This window comes from Lepidochelys kempii, chromosome 12 (genome assembly GCF_965140285.1).
Source record: "Lepidochelys kempii isolate rLepKem1 chromosome 12, rLepKem1.hap1, whole genome shotgun sequence".
NCBI lineage: Eukaryota > Metazoa > Chordata > Testudines > Cheloniidae > Lepidochelys > Lepidochelys kempii.
The window spans coordinates 21462621-21481409 of NC_136391.1; the positions used below are offsets into that span (position 1 = coordinate 21462621).

Consider the following 18789-nt stretch of genomic DNA (forward strand, 5'->3'; position numbering starts at 1 on the left):
CTCGTTATATTTGTTTAGACCCTAATGCTGCTGAGGGATCCATGTGGCAGCCCTTATGCCTGCATGGAGTCCCATTGACTTTAAAGATATTCAGTCGGGACGTAAGGATCTGCTGACATGGATTCTTTTGCAGGGTTAGCCCTATAGATGGTAACCTTTTTGGGGCTAAAAGAAAAGGAGTACTTGTGGCACCTTAGAGACTAACCAATTTATTTGAGCATGAGCTTTCGTGAGCTACAGCTCACTTCATCGGATGCATCCGATGAAGTGAGCTGTAGCTCACGAAAGCTCATGCTCAAATAAATTGGTTAGTCTCTAAGGTGCCACAAGTACTCCTTTTCTTTTTGCGAATACAGACTAACATGGCTGTTACTCTGAAACCTTTTTGGGGCTGAGACTGTATCTTCTGTATGCTGACCATCTAGTACAGTTTTGGTCACTGTAAAACCATAACAAATCATTCCTATATCAATCCATTCTCTGAATAGGGCATGTATCTATAGTATCTCTGTATTTTTTATGTAATTATATCACACAGAGCAAAATGCTCCAGTCAGAATGAAAGGGACGTTCACTTTTAAAAAAAAAATTGTTGTTTTGCTTTCAGTTGTTTTTATGGTTATTTGAGGTATATTATTTTTCTGGCAACATTTGCCATGTGCTGATTTTTTTTCTTTTTTCCTAATGCAGCAGAACATCAATGGCTGCATTTTATTTACCTTTTTATAAAAATGACACTGGTGTTATTGAACAAATCAGCAAAACAGGCACAGCTTTGGGCTTAGTTTAGCTGTTGGAGTACAGCACAAAAAACATTTACTTTTTTGCAGGTCCTGCAAGAAGAGTGACTATTTTGTTTTGCTGAGTTTTCCTTGGCAACTGAGTAACTCTCTTAAAAGAGCAGATTTAATAAATCTGGTATCTATTCCCTCCCGCCCAATATAATGATAAAATCTTGGGTGTAAATTAGTGTACCTTTTTTCTGAAATGCCCTGAACCATTTTTAATTTTTGGCACATAATATTGTGACTTTTTGAAAATGTTGTATTTTATATTGCATAAGCAGAGTGTTATGCATACTGTAAGCCCATGGCTGATACTAAAAGCATTTATGAAAAAGAGTTTTTTACTAGCTGCTTTTCAAATTGTAACTATCCTGGCTGTTTGTTTTTTCTTTATGTAGCAAAAAAGCTATATTGGAAATTGTAATTTTAAAATACTAAGCACATATGGTTTTAGTTGGAATTTATAAAGGAAGAAAAGAATTTGAAATCATTTGTTGCTCTCTTAAGTTTAAACTGCCTTGACCAATTTTTGATCATTTTTGGTAAGAAAGAAAAAATGAAAACCAACAAAATATAGGTAAACTTGTATTCTAGGTGCCATCTTGATGTAATTAGAAAAGGCCAAGATATTAAGCCATGAAAATATGACGTATGAGGGGAAATGCTGACAGACCTAAAATCTGCAAATTTTTCCCATTTGTTATCCAAGATGAAATTGCCTGTTGCATCATCTATTTTATTTTCTTGAACATGTATCAGTGGGAAGCAATTTTTTCAGATCATTTATGCAGTTAGGAATGTGATTAAGTAGTACTTTTAAAACACTATCTTTCATTCAGATTTCTTTGAACAAGCTATATTTTGAGGTTAATTACAATTTGGTTACTTATTCAAGGAACTACCATTGATTTAAAGATATTTCTTTACTTTTGATTAAAAAAAAAATAACTATCCTAATAAGGCTAATATAGGGTAATGACCTTATGGGCAGAGCTTCACATCTGCATTTTATTAGCTCATTCTGAGTTTTCTTTTCTCTTGTAGGCTTTTTCTGGAACTGTTATAGAAAAAGAGCCTTTGTCTCCCTTAATACTACACCCAAGCATTGCTCACCCTGTCCTGCCTACCATTCCGGAGCGAAAATCAGAGGAAGTTCTGTCTGAGGCATCAGAAGAAACTACAAAGAGGATTTCAAAATTCAAAGCTGCCAGAATGCAACAGACAAACTAGGCCCTGCTGCCTACACATTGAAAGTTTGAATATTAACGCTTAGTTTCACATTTGTTGAGATTATGTAAAACTATGTGCATTACGCCTAGTTAGTAAAAAGGTATCTTATGTTAATTTGGCATTGTTTATCTTAATAGACCTCTATTGGTGATATTTAAAAAAAAAATGTTTGAACACTTCAATATTCAGTTTATTTTGTCAATTTCCCTGTATGTGGTCAGCACCTTTGTATATGTTTGCCTTATGATAACAGCACTTGGAATTATTTTTCAAAGATTTCTCTTCATATGCCATTGGTTTTATGTTTAAACCTAAATATACAGGCAGTTTTGTACCAGCTGTGATGTCCTACTTACCATCTGGACAGTTTTAAAGAAACTTTTCAAATTTCAAATTGATTCAACAATTATATTTCATTACTTGCTTTAGCATTTTAAGACACTCTTGTATCCACATTGTTGTAGGTACCTGCTAAAATTCAGGTTTTTTTCCTTCTGTTGAACCTCTCTGATATCTTACTGTACAGATCTCTAAAACAGAATGCTGTGTTCATGTACACTGAAGGGAAGTTTCTTTCATGGAAAATGGTATTTTGTAAAATTAAACTTTTCAAGTAAAAACAAAGCTGTGACTTTTGTTTTTGTTTTTTTTGTTGATTTATTAAGAACTGAAAATGTGGAAAGAGTTTCTTCTTTGAAACTCCTCACTATTGCATAGACACACAGTCTGTTCTCTTCCCCTTTGTGTAGCAAACACCCATTAATTTCAGTGGCAATTACATGCACATAGGGAGAGGAGCATAGACCCAGACTATGGTTACAGAATCCCCAGTTTTTATATATTCAGATAATATTTTAATTGTCATGGAAATACCCAGAGAGGGTGGCTGCTAAATGTCTTGATTGCTGCAATTTTATTTCAAAACTTAACAGGACTAAGGCGCTGAGAACTGAGGCAAAATGTCTTGAAGCAGCAGATAGACATGATTGGTCTCTGGCCCAGGGTTCTGTGGATTTAACCATGTGGTTACCCAGGTGACATTCCTTCTACCCCCCTGCACAGTTCTTGTTCCCACCAGCATCTGGCTTTCCAGGCCTTGGCCATCTCATTTGGACAGCAAGTCTCCTAACACTACTCCCAGAAAAGTATTTTGGGCCAGGATCTATCCAGCTCTTGCAGCTTGCGCTCTCGGGTTTGTCTCTGTTCCTGTGGTGTAAACTGTCCACTGCCACACCCAGGAAGGCAGTTTGGGGGACTGGAGACATCTCTTCCTGGTTTTAAACTTAAATTTGTTCCTACATTTTCTGTAATTAAAAAACTCATTATTTATCTTTAAGTTGGCTTTAAAATGCAACTTCCTTGCTAAAACTGCCCAGAACCAACCCAACAGCTCACCTAGGTTGCAAACAGTTGTTTTTGCAAGTGTTTAAGTAACAAAGAAAATTTATGATCATCTTCAAAGAGCAAAGTGTGTATACAAGCAAAGTGAGTAACAACAACAGTGCCTATGATCTCTTTTACTCACCAGATGTTTAGTGTGCCAAGGCGAAGGAGAACTCTTATCCCATCTTGTGCCTAAATCAGTATGGGTGTCCACCATAACTGAGTAACCATAAAATCATCCATGATAAAGTTTTCAGGTGACACAAAAATTGGGGGAGCGGTAAATAATGAAGAGGACTGGTCACTAATTCAGAGTGATCTGGATTGCTTGGTAAAGTGGGCACAAGCAAACAATAGGTGATCTAATATGGCTAAATATAGATGTATACATCTAGGAACAAAGAATGTAGGCCATACTTCCAAGATGGGGGTGGGGCGGGGACTCTATCTTGGAAAGCAGTGACTCACAAAAAGATTTGGGGGGTCCTGGTAGATAATCAACTGAATATAAGCTCCCAGGTTGCCGCTCTGGCCAAAAGAGCTAATGCGATCCTGGGTTGCATAAACAGGAATCTCAAATAGAAATAAAGAGATAAAATAACCTCTATATTTGGCACTGGTGTAACTGCTGCTGGAATAACGTTTCCAGTTATCATGTCCACAATTCAAGAAGGATGTTGATGAAGAGGAAGAACCATGAGAATGATTAAAGGATTAGAAAACATGCCTTATAGTAACAGACTCAAGGAGCCCTATTTATGTTAATAGAGAAAACGGGTGACTTGATTACAGTCTCTTAAGTATCTGCATGAGGAACAAATATTTAATAATGGGCTCTTCAATCTAGCAGAAAAAAGGTATAACACAATCCAATGGCTGGAAGTTGAAGCTAGACAAATTCAGACTGCAAATAAAGCATACATTTTTAATGGTGAAAGTAATTAACCATTGGAACTATTTCCCAAGGTCGTGGTGGATTCTCCATCACTGACCGGTTTTAAATCAAGACTGGATGTTTTTCTTCAAGTTCTGCTCTACGAATTATTTTGGGGAAGTTCTATGGCCTGTATTATACTGGTCAGACTAGATGATCACAATGGTCCCTTCTGGCCTCGGGAATCTCTGAAGTAGATGTCTATGTGGGATTCCAGGAGCTACATGGAATAGAATCATAGAATCATAGAATATCAGGGTTGGAAGGGACCCCAGAAGGTCATCTAGTCAACCCCCTGCTCAAAGCAGGACCAATTCCCAGTTAAATCATCCCAGCCAGGGCTTTGTCAAGCCTGACCTTAAAAACCTCTAAGGAAGGAGATTCTACCACCTCCCTAGGTAACGCATTCCAGTGTTTCACCACCCTCTTAGTGAAAAAGTTTTTCCTAATATCCAATCTAAACCTCCCCCACTGCAACTTGAGACCATTACTCCTCGTTCTGTCATCTGCTACCATTGAGAACAGTCTAGAGCCATCCTCTTTGGAACCCCCTTTCAGGTAGTTGAAAGCAGCTATCAAATCCCCCCTCATTCTTCTCTTCTGCAGGCTAAACAATCCCAGCTCCCTCAGCCTCTCCTCATAACTCATGTGTTCCAGTCCCCTAATCATTTTTGTTGCCCTTCGCTGGACTCTCTCCAATTTATCCACATCCTTCTTGAAGTGTGGGGCCCAAAACTGGACACAGTACTCCAGATGAGGCCTCACCAATGTCGAATAGAGGGGAACGATCACGTCCCTCGATCTGCTCGCTATGCCCCTACTTATACATCCCAAAATGCCATTGGCCTTCTTGGCAACAAGGGCACACTGCTGACTCATATCCAGCTTCTCGTCCACTGTCACCCCTAGGTCCTTTTCCGCAGAACTGCTGCCTAGCCATTCGGTCCCTAGTCTGTAGCTGTGCATTGGGTTCTTCCGTCCTAAGTGCAGGACCCTGCACTTATCCTTATTGAACCTCATCAGATTCCTTTTGGCCCAATCTTCCAATTGGTCTAGGTCCTTCTGTATCCTATCCCTCCCCTCCAGCGTATCTACCACTCCTCCCAGTTTAGTATCATCCGCAAATTTGCTGAGAGTGCAATCCACACCATCCTCCAGATCATTTATGAAGATATTGAATAAAACCGGCCCCAGGACCGACCCTTGGGGCACTCCACTTGATACCGGCTGCCAACTAGACATGGAGCCATTGATCACTACCCGTTGAGCCCGACAATTTAACCAGCTTTCTACCCACCTTATAGTGCATTCATCCAGCCCATACTTCCTTAACTTGCTGACAAGAATACTATGGGAGACCGTGTCAAAAGCTTTGCTAAAGTCAAGAAACAATACATCCACTGCTTTCCCTTCATCCACAGAACCAGTAATCTCATCATAAAAGGCGATTAGATTAGTCAGGCATGACCTTCCCTTGGTGAATCCATGCTGGCTGTTCCTGATCACTTTCCTCTCATGCAAGTGCTTCAGGATTGATTCTTTGAGGACCTGCTCCATGATTTTTCCAGGGACTGAGGTGAGGCTGACTGGCCTGTAGTTCCCAGGATCTTCCTTCTTCCCTTTTTTAAAGATTGGCACTACATTAGCCTTTTTCCAGTCATCCGGGACTTCCCCGGTTCGCCACGAAGACGAAGGGTGCAGCGGCATGCATAGTCCTCACTGCCAATGAGGCTGGGAATGAGTCACTTCAGTGGGTGATCCAATGGCTGCTGCCCATAAGGAAAGTGTTGGGGGCAGATCTTCAGCTGGTGTAAATTATCATAGCTCCATTGAAAGTAATGGACTATAACAATTTACATCAACTGAGGAGCTTACACTTGGAGTCATGCTGACCGGGGACCAAGAGGCAGAGTGTGAGTTATTGGTCATTTGCAGATATTCCCCTGAGCTGTGGCAGATTCCCAAAGATCCACACAGCTTGAAGGCTAAACAGCACTTTTCCCCAGGAGGCAGGGGCAAAATCCTGCCTCTCTGAAAAAGAATTAAAAGGAATGTTGAGTAATTTTTCTCCCTGCCTGGCTTCTCTTGCAGGTTTCCTTAGGGGAGGGGGCAATCTAAAAGTTTTAAAACAGACTCATTTTAAGATGATACTGAGGATCACATTGAAAGTCTTAATGATTAACTTGATTCATGCTAAAATGCTTTAAAAAAAAGCACATATTGCTGTAGTACTAAAATAAGCCATCCCTGCCAGTCCATCCTCAATGCATGGCTAAATATTTAAAGAAGATTATTTATAGCTTCTTTAATGAATTCTTGGCTAAACAAAATGAAATTATGTCCTAAAAAAGTAGAAGCTATTTTGTAACCAGAACAGTGTAACTGTAAAATATTGTTCCATGCATACCTATTTTTGATATCAAAAGGTTGAGATCCAAGATGACCAGACAGGTAATTAGAAAGAAAGAGAGAGAGAGAGAGCGAGCGACCTGTTAAAAGATTTATTTAGATACCTCCTTAAATACTTACCACTCCTAGTTACTTCGAAGCAAGCCAAACTCCCCTTGATCACTTTAAAATCACTTTTAGTTCTTTCCATGTTTTTATTCTGTACCACTTAAAAAATATTCCTCCACTCCCCTAGTCAACATAGGACAAGTGCATCTTGGTTGGAATGCACTATGGCTCCCATTCAGAAAAGCATCCTTATTCAGGAATACTCTTCAATGTGTGCTCAAGTCCTATTGAAGTCAATGGGTTCCTGAAGAAAAATGGACCTAAGCAAATGCTTAAAGTTAAGCACATACTTGGGTACTTTTCTGAATTGGAGCTTATGTATGTCTGTGCCTCTTGCAACTTGCAATGTGTTTCATGTGTGCAAGGGGTGTCCCATGTTCAGTTGCTCCTGTATCTCTGGTCTCCTTACATGGACTTTAGCAATATATTGTGTAATAGCAATGATGATGGTATCACATATGATATCACATATGAAGCCTGTTCTCAAATGTAGATGCAAAAAACATACCTACATGAAGATGTGACTAGAAGTTTTAGAGAGAGAAAAAAATGTGGGAGTCTCAAGGGCTACACTTGGTGAAGGATTAAATATGCAATAGTGGAGCAGAAGACTTGATGTGTGGGACCACCAGAAATACATGTTTTATTAAAGAGCGGGAGTAGAGAAAATATTCCCTACCTGTAGTCATATTGCCCATGTTTCTATGCCTTCAAGTTTTTTTATATTAAATTAATCTGTCAGTAGGAGCATCTTTTTCTTTTCTGCTAACATCAGAGATTTTATTCTCCACTTAAATAATACTGAGGGTAATGGTTAATCTATTTGTTTTTAATTTCTTGATTGCTTTTTTTTTCTGCTGCAAAAGGAGAGCATGAGATGCTCTGTGCTGAGTGTTTGTCAGGGAATCCTGACTTAAATAGAAGCCAAAAACAGCTGCTGCTGATTGGGATTGGCTGGTGAGTTGTTGTTTTTTTCAATGACTATATAAAAGAAGAGGTGCCAATGTGGGCATAGTCATATGACCTTGTGGGAACACAAAGGTCAGAAGCCAGTTGCAGGTAGCTGAGTAAGGCCAAGAGTGGGTGAGTAGCAAATGTTTTAAAGGAGCTTATCAGAACAACACCACTGACTGGTAGAAGGGCTTATTTGTTACTCATTGTTTCCTTGGAGAATTTGGATATCATCAATTGGGGAAATAGTCACAGGTTTCAGAGTAGCAGCCGTGTTAGTCTGTATTCGCAAAAAAGAAAAGGAGTACTTGTGGCACCTTAGAGACTAACCAATTTATTTGAGCATAAGCTTTCGTGAGCTACAGCTCACTTAATTGGATGCTTTCAGTGGAAAATACAGTGAGGAGATTTATATACACACAGAACATGAAAAAATGGGTGTTATCATACACACTGTATTTTCCACTGAATGCATCCGATGAAGTGAGCTGTAGTTCACGAAAGCTTATGCTCAAATAAATTGGTTAGTCTCTAAGGTGCCACTAGTACTCCTTTTCTTTTTGGGGAAATAGTGTGGGAGACAGCCCAAGGGAATAGTTATGGGAGGTTGGGAGCAGGATATGGGCACAAAGTGACACTTTTAGAATAAAGCTTATCTGAGGATGAGGCAGCTTTGTGCTAGTGGAGAATTGGAGTTGTATCTGATATATATATGCTTTCCTGAATTGCCTATCTACCCACGTGCCTGAAACTGGGGAGTAAGTTCAGTGCATTGTGAGGTGACCATGCTGAGGTCTTATGAAGAGGGGGACACAGGATAGCTGGCTAGCTGGGTGCATATAGAGAGAGGGAAAAGAAAACAGATGAGATCATTCTAGGAGTCCAGACATAAAAGACTACAGCATTCCAACCATTTTCAGGCAGAAAGTTGCAGCCATCTTGTGTTCCTGTCACCTTTACCCTGCCCCTCCACCCTAAAGGCCATCTTTTAACCACTAGAAGTCCTGCACCCTGACATAAACTAGGTATGAAACTAACTCTCAGACTCTATCTTGGCTAGGCAAATGAGGTGTGTTTAGCCAGTTTGTTAATTTGCAGCATCTGGCACCTAGTGCAGACAAGGATTGTAGTGTTTGAAAACACAGTAGTGGGTCATGGTCAACCTAGGGTCCTAGGTTAGCCTAGGGAGGACACAAAGGCTGACTATGACAAGCTAACACGTTTTAAATATCAATGTCTTTATCTACTGTAGGTGCTAAGTAATGTTTCAAAACATGCTAACTGACATGTCTAACACACTTGCCAACAGAGTTGATAAACACTTACCAACACTTCTGTTAAACATACATCATTTTCCAAATCCAGACAGGGTCTCAGTGAGCTTGTTTGGGTTGCAGCTCTAGATGTTTCTGATTTACATGGCTTCTGATTGATTAACAAACCAGTTTTAGTCACAATGTGGTGCTGCATGTGACTTAGAGGGTGGCTAACGTTTCCTAAATCACTTGCCCATTTGTAAATGGTTTAATTTCAGACATATTCATACCCTTTTTGTGTTGGTCTTCCATAGACATTCCAGAGTTTCCCACTGTTTTCCTGACAAATTTGTTCAGAGAAGGTGAATTTCAAAATCACATGCACAAAATCACAGAAGGAAACTGAATTGTAAATCCTCACTCACAAGCAATTGAGTTGGGACTGTTTGTATGCTCATTCAATCCAGAAACAGAAACAATAATGTGCGGCCTACCTGACCAATCAAAACAAACAACACCGCTCCAATTTCAGATGTTTACAAAGAAAAAATTTCAAGAGGTTTGTCAGAAAAATTTGAATAACAATGAAAAATTCAAAGAAAACACATGTATATGGATATTCTGTCAGACTGGACTGGTGAGGCAGTGTGAGTTGTGGAGTAATTGTTACTCTTAAACCTTTTCTGAGACTTGTTTCCACTAAAACACATACCTTTCCTTGTATGATTAATTTAGAGCCAAGCTGGAGCTTACTTGACATTTCTTCTTTTTCTTTTATTTTGTGTGTGTTTAATTTTCATTATGAAGCAAACACTAAAAAATGCAAAAAAGTAAATGACTTATAGTTGTATATGTTACCAAATGTCACACATGTCACAGGATATCCAATAAAATTATGCAATTACACAACTTTACAACTTGTCAAAGCTGTGAAACCAGACGATACAAAACCAAACAATATTACACAGACATAAGATGTTGGTATGGGGGAAACAATAAATAAATAAAATGACATACACAAATAGGCAAACAGGGAAGACGGTGACTGACAGGTGGGGGGAGGGGAAGAGGGAGAAAAAAAGCAGAGGCCCAGAGGAATGGAAGACTGGCACTTTATGAGCTATCTCAGCATTCTTTATGGAAATATATCAAGATATGGGGTCCAAATATCTTGGAATTCATATAATTGATCTCTATGTCAATAAGATATTCTTTCTTTCTCTGCTAACTCAGGCAGGACTGAATATCGCTGCTCTGTTCTGGGCATAAGGTTACTCCTCCATTTTTGTCAAATGCTGTGTTTGGTAACTGATGTGGCTCTCAAGAACTAATGTCTTTGTAGTGAAGTTAAACCCAGTGTTACAGGTATACAATCTCAACTACACTTTTCAGCTGAGATTTGGTTACTAAAGCCAAGCACTAGTTTTTCATTCTTGTGCCCACCTCTTTCTACAGCTGCATGACTGTTGGACAGTCCCATAGGATTTGCATCAATGTTCCATTCTCTTTGTTCGAGCCCCCAACAAACATTAGAGGCCAAGGCCACCATCTTGAACAATCTTTGGGGCATCCACTACAATTTTAATAGAATTTTTTGTGGCGCTCCACAGAAGCTCTGCCATTTTTTAACGGCCATAATAAACCTCCTTCCCACACGTTCACAAAGATCTCCAGACCAGTGGAGTTCCTCTTCATTAGCATAAGCATACATAGTGGACATGGGTCTGGAGAGGTTATGAAGTATTTCCAAGGTACCCAGTAGTTCTGGGGCCTCTGGCAGTCCTGGGGCATCCGGATCAAACATTAGCAAGTGTTTTAGTTGTAGGTATTGCTGCTTCGCTGAGGGTGGGAGGTCATGTTGCTGCTTTAGTGTTAGAAAAGAGAGAAAACCCTCATCCTTGACTAACTGGGAAACCCATATGATGCCCTTGCTCAGCCAGTTCTTCCAAACTGTAGGTTTGGTCCCAAATTTGCAAGTCTGGGTTACCCTAGGCAGGTGCTTTTGCGTGATGGCAAGGATGAAATTGGTACCTGTTAACTAGGATAGCCCAGATTTTTTGCGCAGCCACCACCATAGGCACCTTATTTCTTTCCATTGCAGAAAAAGAGTAACTGCGCAGATCTGCAGGAGGAATTGGATGCATGAATATCAATTCAGTTTCCACCCATGTGGGTGTAAGTGTGTTACCATGCAGGAACCAATTTGACATCTGTGATGTGATTAAAAACATAGTAGTAACTGTAGGACTGGGAGCCCCAATCCCCCTTTGGCTGTAGTGAGCTAATGTTTTTTTAAGTGGTAGGCGTAGATGTTGACCCGCACCCCACAGAAAGGCTCTAATAATAATATTCAATGTTCTAAAATAAAACGGAGGGATATATACAGGTAGGCCACTTAGAATATGCAGGAACCTAGGCAGAATATTCATTTTTATTGTATTACCCTTTCCCCACAGGCCCAGGGAGAGAGGATGCCACTTATTTGGGGTTACTCGACATTTCTGTTTTACCCGTCAGACTAAAGACACCTCTACACTGCAGCTGGGAGCAAGTCTCCTGGGCCAGGTAGACAGACACATGCTACAGTGGGGCTGGAGCTGGTGTGCTAAAAATAGCAGTGTGGACGTTCTGGCGTGGGCGAAATCTCAGGCACTGAAGCCTACTCAACCCCCTAAGCTCCAGAACCTGAGCCCAGACGTCCATTTTGCTAATTTTTGGCACAATAATTTGAGCCCCCCTAGCATGAGTGTGTCTGCCTGGGCTGGGAGGCTTGCTCCCAGCTACAGTGTAGACATACCCTAAGTGTCTGAGCTGAAGAATACAGTGAAAAAAACCAAAGCAACTGGCTTGTGAAAATCTAGGAAGCCAACTGGCTGCCCCTGTCTAACTGATAGAACCAAAGTAGGAATAACCATTCATGTGGGTTGGTGGAACCAAGTAAAAAGAATTTAGAGGTCAACTGGGTTTATTTCATTATCTGTATTTTAAGACCAGTTGCAATCAGTACTTTACTTTCTTAGAGAATCTAAAGCAGCAGATTTCTGTCTTTCAATAGTGCCTAAAAACAGCTGTTTTAGCTGTTCATTTTAAGAAAGTGATTTATGTTGCAAAAGATGAGCTAGAATTAAAAGAAATCAGATGTGCGTATTTGGTATGCAATATTTTTGTATTACAAATAGCTCCATTCTAACCCACATTAACCCCATGATATGTGAATTTTGCCAACTCCCGCTGTGTCTTTTAAATCAAACCCGGTAAATCACTATGAGTGTTCTAATTTCTAAACAAACTAGTTTTCCAGTAGAAGTACTTTAACACTGCACTGCAAATTAGACAACCTAAGATAAATGGAGCATCTTTGTTAATTATGTAATTTAATTGATCAAAACTACCAGACAGTATTTTATTTATAGACATTTTGAGCAGTATCCTGTTTTATACTGTTAAATAGCATTTATTTGGCCATTAAGATATATATTATTATGCAGCCAATGTAATTTCTTTTGTTTTTTTCCAGTTGCTGTAACATGAAATCTCACTTGAATAGAACAAGTTCATTTAGATTTTTCTCCTATATTTTACATTGTTTAGATGGACACACAGTGCTTTCCATCTTTACTGATGAAGGAGCAATTTACTTGAACCACATTGAGAATAAGATGGGAAAACAGTATATATAAGTGTGTGTGTGTGTATTTGTACGATGGCCCTTACTGTTTGTATGTAATTAATTTTGCATGCCAGTAGGTAGCAGTGCTGAGCAAAAGCAACAACAGAAAGCTGCCAGTCAGTGATTATAATTTATTATTCATTTCTGTTATAGGTGGGGTGTGCAGACAGTTACAGTAATAATTACCAAGACTAGAGTGTTTCCTAGGCAACCAGTTTTTTTCTTCATTCATGCTGTTGCAGGGAGTATGCCTGTAAAGCATGACATTGCTGTATTCTGAGGTTTGTTGCCCTCCTGCTGCTCCAGGTTTGAGGTTAGTTACAGCATCATAAGGTGCTCTCAAGCATAGAAAGCTCAGGCTGGGATTAAAGCATGCAGTGAACACTATCACCGGGTCTTTCCTTCTGCTCTTTCTCTTTTAAGTAACTAGGTTATAAAAATGCAAATGCCATTTTGGGGTTGTTATAGCTAATATGGGGAAGGATCCCTTTAAATTGTAAAACATTAAAATAAGCAAAACAAAACAGAGTTGTTCTTTATATGTTAAGAGAATGTCATTCAAATAAAATTAGCAAAAAGGGACTTTCAGCTTGATCAAACCTCCAATGTTTAGCATTATAAATCAATGAGAACTGCTCCACATAGCTAATCATAGGTGGTGTTTGTTGTTTATCCTGCTTTATGATAATGGTTCATAAAGAGGAAGGTAATGTATTCTTCCTGCAGGAACAGGATTAATCCTTGATGTGGTAACAGAGTAATAGAAACCACATCTATTATCCAAGATCTATAAATGAATCATATTATCCTACATTTTTAGGCTTACTAAGCTTTCATTTTAAGAAACTCACTTCAAGTGTTGTGCAATGATGAAAAGTAGTGTTGGTCTGTCTCTGCTGTGCAAAGCAGAGGGAATTCACGATGCAATCTAGCATAGAGATGTGGACTTTTTACTCATTACATTTTTGAAGTAAGATGCTGAGGCATGCTTACATCTAGAGAGATTGTGTTCCATTTGTGATACGCTAATGTTAGAAGCACAGAGTATATGCTGTTGCAGGCTCCCTGCCTTAACACAAAATATCCTTTGGAGGATTTTAGATTGTCGTCTTGCTCTTGCATGTGGATCTCTTTAATGGTGCTGTAGACTTTCTGGTATAAAAGCTAGCGGAACTTTGTTTTTAGCTATATAAATCCCTGTGATAGCACCGTTAAAGTACTTGGCAATGAAAAATTCTATAGACGAGGTGAGATGTACACGATCCTAGCTCTCTGGAGTTGTGTCCTGATTCCCACCCAGTGCAAACTAAGCACCTGATCCTGTGACCTCTTCTCATGTGAGCAGTCCCTCTGAGGTAAAGAGCTACTCACAGGAGTTAGGGTGGCAGGACTGAGCCCTTCGTAGTTTACACGGGGAAAGCAAGAGTCTGTTTCTGCTCCCATTGAAGGCAGTGGCAAACCTCATATTAAGTTCAATGGACACAGGGCCAGACCAGTAGTATACAGAACCTTTTACACATACTAGCAGAACTTTTTACTAGCCAACTGTTACTGAATTTTCTGTACTAAATACAGTTTGGCAGCAGTAGATACTGAATCAATTCTGCTCCCATTTATACTGGAGCGACTGAGAGCAGAATGTATTTATTTCACTTTGTACATATGCATCCTTCCCTTGTTCTGGTTGCACAGGCAGCTACTATAAAACAGAAATCAAAATTAACAATTAGAACGAGAGCATGGGACCAAAGATCAACCCTTCCAACTTCTCAAAACCCACTACAACCAGGATTCCACAATCAGGATGTACCTGCTATCCTCTCCCATCAGCTTATCCAGGTCCCCGCCACGTACCCAGGAAATGCCTGGGAGAACAGATATGCCTCAGAGCATGATGTAAAGAAGAATAAATTTGGGCTTTGGACAACTTAATAGGAAGAAAATTCCATAGCCAAGGAATGCCCTGCCTCTGGCCCCTCTTGTGTCAGCTTGAACACCTGAGATGACCTCAGTTACCATGGTATCACACAAGGAATGAGGCATTCTGTGACTTAACCTGCACCCAGACCCACTGGCTTTATAGTTCAAAATCAACAACTCAACTTCCCAAGAGTAAACAAGACACGAGTGCAGACCACGGGTGTCACAAGCTCCTTTTTGGAAGCATCACTTCACAAGTGCAGCAGTTGACGTTATTGAGTGGCCTTAACTTGTAGCCCATGTAAAGTATGTTGTGATAATCCAATCTCAAAGTGGCCAAGGCCCGCATCTGAAAGAAAAGTTTCAACTTCTGTGTCCAAGTGCAAATAATAAGCACTCTTGGACTGTTGCTCCTAGTTGGCTGTTCCGGCAGGGTGTGAACCCGAGCAATAAAACATGGAGAGATGCCCCTAATGGAGGGAGCCAGTATTAACTCCGCCATTTTGTCCATTTGATTCCCCCATTCTCCAGTGCCAACATAACATCAGTCTTATTAGGGTTGAGTTCCCGTGAGTTCAGTCCACCTGAATCCATGCCTTTATCCCAGTGAGATCCGTACCATCTAAGTCCAATGATACTCCCCAGTTGGAGCCAATTAAATTGGACCCATCAGCTTCATGCCATTATGGTCCTGCATATTCCTTAAGTTTACCAAAAAGGAAGATGTCATGGGTGACTTGCACAATGCATTTTAATTTCTATCACAGCAAATTTACAGTTCTTTCAGATTTGAATTTAAGTTTAAACAAGGCTTCAGGTTACCTCAAAATAGCTTAGTACTTATTTTAAGAACTGGAGTAATACCCACAGTGTCATTTCTGCCTTGCAAAAAGGTTTTTCCCCAACTATTCTGAGAAAAACAGCTAACAGTTCAACAGCTTAAATACAAGTGAATGGATCTCCTGAGATTAATCTGTCTGGTGTTCCTCAGGTAAAGACTTCTGCACAATTTAACAAAGGAAATAATTTTCCTATTTTTATAATGCATGTCTCTCTGTAGTATAAATTACTAAAACCACGCTGCTTATCTGCAGTAATGTTATAGATTTAGATAATTTACTGTGTATCACGTTATCAGTTCATTAGAGATGCAATAAAGTCATTATTTACTAAGAAACAGCAACCCTTGCAATATCTTGTCAGAGAAATTGGCTGACGCAAGAACATCATATTTAAGTCTAAATTCAGAATAGCCCTTAAAAAATTTCATCTGCTTCCTCAAGCTTTCTGGAGGGAGCTGTCATTCTTGGATCCCCTCATCTTCAGAGGAGGAAGCCCCAGACCTTTTTTGTAATCACAAAAGTTCTGTGAAACCCAGGTTAGTGGGGGAAAAAATGTATTAAGGGACCAATTCTGCACTTCCTGCCAGATGCTTATCACTCTCAAGACCCAATGAAGTCAATGGAAGCTCAGGGTGCTCAGCATCTTGCAGAGTTGGGTTCTTGGTGGCTTTCTGTATGTAAAGGTTTTGAAGAAAAAAATCTTAAGGAAGGTTAAGCATTTCCTGTCCCCCTTAACTCCCCCTCTTTGCTTTTGCCTAAAGATTACTCTGCATCCTAGACAAAGGAAATATTTAAACTGTTAAATCTGAACAAAGATACAGTCTGCGTATGACTTCTCTGAAGCCCTATAAAAATTCTTTAAAATTGCCTATTCACTCAAATTTACTGAGTGTAGCAAAAATGTCAAAGGCATAAAGTCAGAGAAGATTGAATAAAATAATGCAGAAAGACAGATTAGTCATGCACAGACCCACACAGCCTTTCACAGCACACAATACCACTTTTTATTACCGCTCTATCTTTACAAAGACTATGTTCAATACATAGAGGATGATACATGGTCAGTCATGTAATCTGCCTTTGATTCCAAGACTCATTTATCTGGGCCCTTTTCACAAAGACATTGATGAGAGATTTCAATGTTTTCAGTGCATTGTTTTATTTATCATATATAATGGCTGGTGGAAAAAAATAGGAATTATGTCACAGCTACCACATAAAGGAGTTACATAAAAGACTGACAAAGTTTGGTAAAACACATAACAGCTAGGCGTATAAATTCTCGTTCCCTATGTCCCTGTCCCCCCAAAAGCTTTGAGTATTGATAGCTATCAAAAGTTATTGAAAAACAATGTTTCCTAACTTGTTTACATGCTTCTGTAAATCTTTATAAAGCTGTCTGAAAATTGTTATTTTGTCCCCGTTTTAAATTTGAGCAATATTTTAATTGTTATTTTTAGAGATGCAGATTTATTATTTATACATGCACAAAAGAAAAGAGACTATTTGTCAGTCACAGTTTTGTATCTTGCAAATTTAATAAAGAACAGCCCTTAAGATAGAATTTCTTAGCGTGCCAGGATTGACAAAAGCCAGCTAATGCAGAAATGTCAACAGCAAATCTCATCAGCAGCACTGCAATGCCTTGCAATCAAGAGAAAAGCCACAACTTTACCTAAACATTAATATATAGCTATTTAATAGCTATACATATGTGTGCATGGAGGAATTAGTAGGGAGCCTTGAAATGCATGAGGAAAAAAGAGAAGAGCCCATTGGCTAGGTACTGCTAGATTTTCTGTGAGCAAATGCCACTTTGTTGAGATTGCTGTGAAATGTAAAGGAACTTTGAGAGAGTGTCAGAGGAGGGAAAGGAAATAGTGATTGACATTTATTTTACAAGACACTGGTCCAAATCTTGCTCTCAGATACACATGTGTAAATTTGGAGTAACTTCAATGACTTGGTTGGAATTATTCCAGATTTACATCTGAATGACTGGGAGATGATGTGCTCCATTGAATGGACATGCCACATATTCTAAATAAGCTTGTTTTCTTGTTTACACTAAATGCTGAATGCTGATTATATTAACCCCTCCCCACCTAAAAATGACAATTTTCCCTTGCACGAGGCCCAATGAAAACAGAATTCCTTGGCAGCTGAAAAGGTTGTAAAAATACCTATGGGTCATATTCTGATTTGTGGAAATCCAGAGTGACTTCACTGGTGTCAATGCACTTACTCTGAATTTATGAGGCTATGAAATCAGAATATGAGCCCTATGCCTAGGCAACCTTACCTGAGTAAAAAGAACCATGTTTTATTACTTGCCAGACCATTTGCTAAAGAGTACACTTAAACTGGGCTCTTCCTGGAGTTGGGGTGACCAGCTTTTTGAAAAAGTTTACCAGTATTCTTGTCGAAAAGAAGGCTCTTCATGTAAAGAAAGCAAACATGATTAGATACAAAGGAAGGGCTGCTGAGAGCCAGAGTTGATATGGAGCGGTGCAAAGGAGTTTGGGTGTTACGTGCAAATATTGATCATGGTGTTATAGTGCTTCAGGCCTTGAGGACAGAGTCTTAAATAATGGTCTGAAACGGGAATTAACTATAATTCCACCAATCTGAGACTCAGCGGGAGCAGACAGAATGCACTGTATATACAGATGCACTGTATATCCAAATCCTAGTTCTTCTATAGGGTTGACAAAGCTGAATCAGTAAGGTATCCTTGACATATAGCAGTTTCTAGTCAGGACAAAACATTAATGCACAATTAAAGCTGAGATATATGATTTAATAGAGAGAGACTTCATGGCTAAAGAAAAATCTCTTGGGGGAGGGGAACATAGAGGGAATGTCAGTGAAATGTTGATGATTTTGCTGGACTCAGGAGACAAACATCTCTAAACACTGTTGTGCTGAGCTGAAGTCTCAGAGATTTGAGTGGAAAGTATTTAAACAGCATATGAAAGAAAACTGAATGGGGAAGAAACACTTTCAGATAGGAGAGCCAATTAGAATCAAGCCCAACACGGTAGTTTTCTTATTTCTCTACGTGAGGTGTCTCAGATTCTACCAGTTTGAGGTCTCAGAGAAGGTTTGTTTGGCAGTGAGTGCAGACTATGGAGAGTCTCTGATGTTTGCCAACTCCCCAAGAAGGTGACAGCATCACTGTGTTCTGGTTCTGGAGAGTTCAGACTAGGACATCCTCACGTCATGCGCTAGAGTGTGGCCAATAAAACGTTCAGTGTTAACCACAAATCTTCAGAAACCATAAGTCAGGCCCCCCAAAATC

At 39.6% G+C, this 18789-nt stretch overlaps 1 protein-coding gene across 5 annotated transcripts in view; it reads left to right on the forward strand.

Annotated features, from left to right (window-relative positions):
- The window catches only part of URI1 (URI1 prefoldin like chaperone), a 61777-nt gene extending 59138 nt beyond the window's left edge, over positions 1-2639 (forward strand). For all 5 annotated transcript variants that reach the window (XM_073307798.2, XM_073307796.2, XM_073307797.2 and 2 more), the window contains one exon: positions 1830-2639. In XM_073307798.2, coding sequence (XP_073163899.1) covers positions 1830-2015 — 186 coding nt within the window. In that variant the 3' untranslated portion in view covers positions 2016-2639. The remainder of the gene's footprint in view (positions 1-1829) is intronic.
- The last annotated feature ends 16150 nt before the right edge of the window (positions 2640-18789 follow it).